Below are 7,006 nucleotides of genomic sequence, written 5' to 3' on the forward strand. Positions count from 1 at the left end.
GACCACACTGTATCAGTCTCTCTCCTACTACTGACCACACTGTATCAGTCTCTCTCCTACTACTGACCACACTGTATCAGTCTCTCTCCTACTACTGACCACACTGTATCAGTCTCTCTCCTACTACTGACCACACTGTATCAGTCTCTCTCCTACTACTGACCACACTGTATCAGTCTCTCTACTACTGACCACACTATCAGTCTCTCTACTACTGACCACACTGTATCAGTCTCTACTACTGACCACACTGTATCAGCCTCTCTCCTACTGACCACACTGTATCAGTCTCTCCTACTGACCACACTGTATCAGAACATGCTCCACTGTCTCTGTTTCCTGGCAGTAATCCCACCTTCCTGTTGGATGCTTTCCTATCACATGTAAAGAGGTGCGAGAGGAGAAAACTAATGAAGATGTCCTCATTGAGGACATGGACACACTGCATCGCTACATAAAACCTAACACTCAATAGGATGATTGTTGAGTTAATACACGTACCCATGAAATGATCTGTTTTACCCACGCTGGGTAAACGCCCATGTCATGATGATACAGCTCAGAGAGGATGGTCAGTTTGCTGGTGATTTCACTAGTTTGGTTAGAATGTTTATGTTTATGATTGAGCAATGTGCCAAAAACCAGCAGATGAATGCAATAGTATTATTGAAATATCAATATATAAATCCATGTTTCTATCCACTTGAGACCACTTTAGCTTCCAGATGATTAACTTCTTTGGGCTTGGGGGCAGTATTTTGACGTCTGGATGACAAGCGTGCCCAAAGTAAACTGCCTGTTACTCAGGCCCAGAAGCTAGGATATGCATACAATTGGTAGATTTGGATTGAAAACACTCTAAAGTTTCCAAAACTGTTAAGATAATGTCTGTGAGTATAACAGAACTGATATGGCAGGCGAAAACCTGAGGAAAATCCATCCAGGAAGTGGGATTATTATTTTGATGTGGGTGGTTTTCAATTGAATGCCTATTGAGTGTCTAATGGGTTAGGACCCAGATTGCAGTTCCTATGGCTTCCACTAGATGTCAACAATCTTTAGCCATTGTTTCAGGCGTGTTTTCTGAAGAATGAGACCTTCCTGTCAGTGGACTGAGGAAGCAGTACTGTTTTGCGTGCGTGGCCGTTGTTTTTCCTTTCTATTGAATATTGTCCAGTTGAAATTCTATCGATTATTTAGAGAATTGACAACCTGAGGATTAATTATAAACATCGTTTGACATGTTTTTCGACAAACTTTACCGGTACTATTAGGATGCATTCGTCTGCATGTTTTGAGCCCCTTTGAGCCAGTGGATTACTGAACAAAACGCGCCAACAGAGTTTTTGGGATATAAAGAGGGACCTTATCAAACAAAACAAACATTTATTGTGTAGCTGGGACTCTTGTGACTGCAACCAGATGAAGATTTTCAAAGGTAAGTGATTTTATCGCTATTTCTGACTTTCGTGACTACTCTACTTTGTTGGAAAATGTTTGTATGCTTTTGTAAGTGGGCACTGTCCTCAGATAATCGCATGGTATGCTTTCGCCGTAAAGCCTTTTTGAAATCTGACAAAGCGGCTGGATTAACAAGAAGTTAATCTTTAAGCCGATGTATAACACTTGTATTTTTTATGAATGTTTATTATGACTATTTCTGTATTTTGAATTTGGCGCTCTGCAATTTCACCGGATGTTGTCGAGGTGGGTTGCTAGCAGCACGCCTGCGCCAGAGAGGTTCATCTATACAGCTACAAAAATAAACATCACATTCAAGACCAGAAAATGTTCTGAGCTCAAATTCATGACTGTATCCAAACCAGACTCACAATTGGGGCCAAGTGGAGAAAAAAAACATTATTTTAAAAAGCACATGTTTATTTTAAAACATTCTTAAACCTTCAGATCAAAATGAAACAATAGGGGGTGCTGTCTCCTGTGTGTCTTCTGGTTTTTCACAAGAGCTCTTTTCTCGGAGGAACATTTTCTACAGTCAGGACATTGGTACGGCTTTGCTCGAGGGCTCCGGTCTTGACTCAATCTCTATGAGACAGCAGTGTGTTGCTGTGTGCCCCTGTCCCGTGTGTGTCGCGTTGGTGTTTCTTAATGGCTTTCTTTTCAGTGAAACCCTTCCCACAGTCGGGGCACTGGTACGGTTTCTCTCCGGTGTGGGTTAGTATGTGCGTTTTCAGCGTGTTCGACTGAGAGAAACTCTTGTCGCAGTAAGTGCAGTGGTGCGGTTTCTGACCCGAGTGTATTAGCCGGTGCCGTATTAAAGAGGCAACTTGAGAGAACTTCATGTCGCAGACGGAGCATTGGAATGGTTTCTCTCCTGTGTGCACCGTCTGGTGACGTCTCATGTTAGTCTTATCAGCGAAGCACCTGCCACACTGGGAGCATTGGTAAGGTTTCTCTCCTGTGTGCTTTCTCTCGTGGATTACCAATCTATGCTTTGAATTGAATTCCTGGCCGCAAGTAAGGCAGAGGTACGAATTGTTCTCTCTTACTTGCTCATTTGTTTTCTGATGCTTGGTTTTCTGATGAATCGACAAGGCCTGAAGCACCCTGAAACTCTTCCCGCAATCGGAGCAAAGGTGCTGTTTCTCCTCGTGGGTCACCACATGTTTCTTCAGCGCTCCTGACTCCACGAAGCCTTTCCCACAGACAGAACAGACGTGTGGCTTTGCTACTTGCTCTCTGTGCTGCGTTTTCTGATGTCTTCTCAAGGCGGAGAGGAAGGTAAAGCGCTTGCCGCAGTTGGCGCAGAGGTGAGGTTTCTCTCCAGTGTGGATCCGCAGGTGAGTCTCTAACCCTGCCTTAGAAGCCAGCCTCTTCCCACAGTGAGGGCATGGCTCAGAGACCTGTGTCTTTCCTACCTTCTCTCCTTTATGTCTTCTAACATGTGTTCTAAGGTTCGAAGAGTCGTTAAATCGCTTCCCACAGAGAGGACACACAAAGGGTTTCTCACCGGAGTGCATACGAAGGTGCCTTTGATAACTATTTGAATGAGAGAAGCGCTTGTGGCATTGGGAGCAGCAGAAAGGCTTTTCACCAGTATGCGTCCTCTGGTGGCTTGACAGCCTTTCCTTTGTTGGGAAATGGCGCTTACATTCAGGGCATTGGAATTGGTCTCTATCTAGACGATGTGATTTGGAATGATTTGTTAAGCTAAGGAAGGACGTGAAAGTTTTTCCACACTCGGAGCAGAGGTGAGGTTTCTCTCCTGAATGGATAGATTGATGTTTTTTTAAGTATCCAGAATCTCTGAAGCCTTTCCCACAGACAGAGCACACGTGGGGCTTCGCACTGTCTCCTGCGTGGAGTACCTGATGTCTTCTCAGAGACGAACGAAAACAGAAACTCTTCCCACAGTCGGAGCAGAGGTGGGGTTTCTCTCCAGTGTGGGTTCTTTGATGGGACCTCAAGGCTCCTGGTTGATTAAAGACTTTCCCACAGACTGAACATTTGTGCCGTTTCACTCCTCCGTGCTCTGAATGACAAAGTTTCTGATGTTTGGTCAAGGAGGGACGGAAAGCAAAACTCTTCCCGCAGTCGGGGCAGACGTGAGGTTTGTCTCCAGTGTGGGTCTTCAGGTGAATCTTTAGTCTTGTTTTGGTTGACAACTTCTTACCACAGTGAGCACATGGATGAAGGACTTGTTTCTTTACGGCCACATCATGTTCTGAGGAACCAACATTGTTTTTGGAAGGTTCCTCTTCAAAATGTTCTCCTGAGTGAGTTCTAAAGATGTGTTTCTTCAAGTTTCCTGGATCATTGAAATTCTTCCCACGAGCGGTTTCAGAAACATGACATTTCTCTCCAGTATGAGTTTTCAGATGCCTGGTAAGGCTGGAAAATGTACTGAATACTCCCCCACATTCAGCACATATATTTTTCTGTTTCTCTCCAGTGTGAGTTAGCAGATGTCGCTCCAGAATGTCTTTTGTGGCAAAACTCTTCCCACACTGAGCACAGGAGTGGGTTTTCTTGCGGGTTTTCTGCCCCGGTGTTTTCCTGCAGTCCATCAGCTGCACAGACACCCTCTTCAGACCCAAAATGAAGACGCTACCGGGAGAGGCACGACACAGGGTCTTCGGGAGAGACGTGTCCTGTAAATCACAAAAATAGAGATGGAATTAATCAGGGTGGGAAATGCTCTTCTAACGGTCAATTAATTTTAAAGTCTTTAAATTCCCCTCATCCACGATTATGTAACCTCCTTCTCAAAAAGGAGAAAGGTCAAGAGGAAGATCCTCAGATATTCTCCTCCAATGTCTTTTATAGAAGGAAGTTGAGGAATCAATGAAGGACTGTTGAGAAACACTGACTGGGAAAAGAAACACTCCCTTTCCGACTGGGACAATAAACACTCCCTTTCCGACTGGGACAATAAACACTCCCTTTCCGACTGGGACAACCACTCCCTTTCCGACTGGGACAAACACTCCCTTTCCGACTGGGACAACCACTCCCTTTCCGACTGGGACAAACACTCCCTTTCCGACTGGGACAAACACTCCCTTTCCGACTGGGACAAACACTCCCTTTCCGACTGGGACAATAAATAAATAAATAAACACTCCCTTTCCGACTGGGACAATAAATAAATACTCCCTTTCTTACTGGGACAAAAAATAAACACTCCCTTTCCGGCTGGGAAAATAAACTCTCCCTTTCCGGGCTGGGAAAATAAACTCTCCCTTTCCGGGCTGGGAAAATAAACTCTCCCTTTCCGGGCTGGGAAAATAAACACTCCCTTTCTTACTGAGACAATAAATACTCCCTTTCCAACTGGGACAATAAATACTCCCTTTCTGACTGGGACAATAAACACTCCCTTTCCGACTGGGACAAACATTCCCTTTCCGACTGGGACAATAAATAAACACTCCCTTTCTTACTGAGACAAAAAAATACACTCCCTTTCCGACTGGGAAAATAAATACTCACGCCTCTCACTCTTTGCTCTAGTGTGTGCCTTTCTGGAGATAACTCCGCCTCCAGTCTGTTGCTAGGTAACCAATCCGCGTCCTCCACGTCGCAGTCTGTAGCGTCGTTGGATTGTCTGGGACTCACGGACTCCGCCTCCAACCCGTTGCTAGGTAACCCAGCCCTTCCCTCTCCGCTCCACTCTTCATCACAGTCTACAGCATCCTCAGCCTGGAGGGGACTCGACGGTGCACCACTACCATCCTCCAGTATCTTTCGGATGTCCTCCTTCAGTTGGACTAACCAAGACATTCCCTGCTCCTTCAATTTAATTGAATCCGTATTGTCCCACATTTCCTCCATGATTTTACGCCTCAGCGAGCGGTGATCCATGCCTTTAACTTCGGATGCATCTTGGCCATAACGTTCACAAAGGTAACGTAAATTGTCCTCAGTCAAATTCCATAAACTCTTTTCAATTTCATCCATCAACGCTCCCTCCTCTCGATTCATTTTTGTCCCAGCAGAGTTTGAATGTTTCTTGGTAAAAGTAGCAATAAGAACTGGTTATTGAATGGAGCTGTGTCTCTCTCCTGTGTCAAATCAAATGTTATTTTTCACATGCGCCAAATACAATGTGTAAACCTTACAGTGAAATGCTTACTTACAAGCCCTTCAACAACAATGCAGTTTTAAGAAAAATAAGTGTTAAGAAAAAAATAGAGAACTCATATCTGGAGTTGTCATAACACCAGATCTTCTTCCTGTCACCAGAGCAGTGGAATCTCCTTGAGAGGTCACCTGTGGAATCTCCTTGTGAGGTCACCTGTGGAATCTCCTTGAGAGGTCACCTGTGGAATCTCCTTGAGAGGTCACCTGTGGAATCTCCTTGAGAGGTCACCTGTGGAATCTCCTTGAGAGGTCACCTGTGGAATCTCCTTGTGAGGTCACCTGTGGAATCTCCTTGTGAGGTCACCTGTGGAATCTCCTTGTGAGGTCACCTGTGGAATCTCCTTGTGAGGTCACCTGTGGAATCTCCTTGTGAGGTCACCTGTGGAATCTCCTTGTGAGGTCACCTGTGGAATCTCCTTGTGAGGTCACCTGTGGAATCTCCTTGTGAGGTCACCTGTGGAATCTCCTTGTGAGGTCACCTGTGGAATCTCCTTGTGAGGTCACCTGTGGAATCTCCTTGTGAGGTCACCTGTGGAATCTCCTTGTGAGGTCACCTGTGGAATCTCCTTGTGAGGTCACCTGTGGAATCTCCTTGTGAGGTCACCTGTGGAATCTCCTTGTGAGGTCACCTGTGGAAATAGGAGAACATGGTGTGAAAAACACAAACAGTTTTTACCATCTATCTAGATGTGTAGCTGCATTATATTATTGCGGAGTCTGTCAAATCAAACCATTTTTCAACATTAGATTGTCAATCTTACATTTTTTACTTAACGCACCGATCAGCAGTTCAAACAATAACAAAGCGTCATCCCCGACCCTGTTTACAAACAATCACCTGACCTCAACCCAATTGAGATGGTTTGGGATGAGTTGGACCGCAGAGTGAAGGAAAAGCATCCAACAAGTGCTCAGCATATGTGGGACCTTCTTTAAGACTGTTGGAAAAGCATTCCTCATGAAGCTGGTTGAGAGAATGTTAAGTGGCTACTTTGAAGAATCTCAAATAAATAAATATTTTTTTGTTTGTTTCCTACATGATTCCATAGTTTTGATGTCTTCACTATTATTCTACAATGTAGAAAATAGTAAAAATAAAGGAAAACCCTGGAAGGTGTAGTAGGTGTGTCCAAACTCTTGACTGGTACTGTATGTCGTGAATCGCCCATCAGTTTAAAGGAAAGTAGTGGGCGTGTCGAAAGGGGTGGGTGTGTTGAAAGGAAAGTAGTGGGTGTGTCGAAAGGAAAGTAGTGGGCGTGTCAAAAGGGGTGGGTGCGTCGAAAGGAAAGTAGTGGGCGTGTCAAAATGGGTGGGTGCGTCGAAAGGAAAGTAGTGGGCGTGTAGAAAGGGGTGGGTGTGTCGAAAGGAAAGTAGTGGGCGTGTAGAAAGGGGTGGGTGTGTC

At 44.9% G+C, this 7,006-nt stretch overlaps 1 protein-coding gene across 1 annotated transcript; it reads right to left on the bottom strand.

Moving 5' to 3' along the window:
- Window positions 1–1,860: 1,860 nt before the first annotated feature.
- Window positions 1,861–6,994, bottom strand: LOC129846951 (oocyte zinc finger protein XlCOF6-like). The gene is made up of 2 exons (XM_055914768.1): window positions 4,954–6,994; window positions 1,861–4,112 (listed from the first exon to the last, which is right to left on the bottom strand). Exons 1-2 carry the CDS (start codon window positions 5,443–5,445, stop codon window positions 2,040–2,042), a joined length of 2,565 nt encoding a protein of 854 aa, XP_055770743.1. The 5' UTR covers window positions 5,446–6,994; the 3' UTR covers window positions 1,861–2,039.
- Between the last annotated feature and the right edge of the window lie 12 nt (window positions 6,995–7,006).

This window comes from Salvelinus fontinalis, unplaced genomic scaffold (genome assembly GCF_029448725.1).
Source record: "Salvelinus fontinalis isolate EN_2023a unplaced genomic scaffold, ASM2944872v1 scaffold_0667, whole genome shotgun sequence".
Lineage (NCBI taxonomy): Eukaryota > Metazoa > Chordata > Actinopteri > Salmoniformes > Salmonidae > Salvelinus > Salvelinus fontinalis.

Bases quoted from the DNA above. Each gene is read 5' to 3' on its own strand.
- LOC129846951 (XM_055914768.1), bottom strand. From the start codon at position 5,445: ATGAATCGAGAGGAGGGAGCGTTGATGGATGAAATTGAAAAGAGTTTA. The intron at 4,113-4,953 runs GTGAGTATTTAT...TGTGATTTACAG, and splicing joins TAGAGCAAAGAGTGAGAGGC to GACACGTCTCTCCCGAAGAC.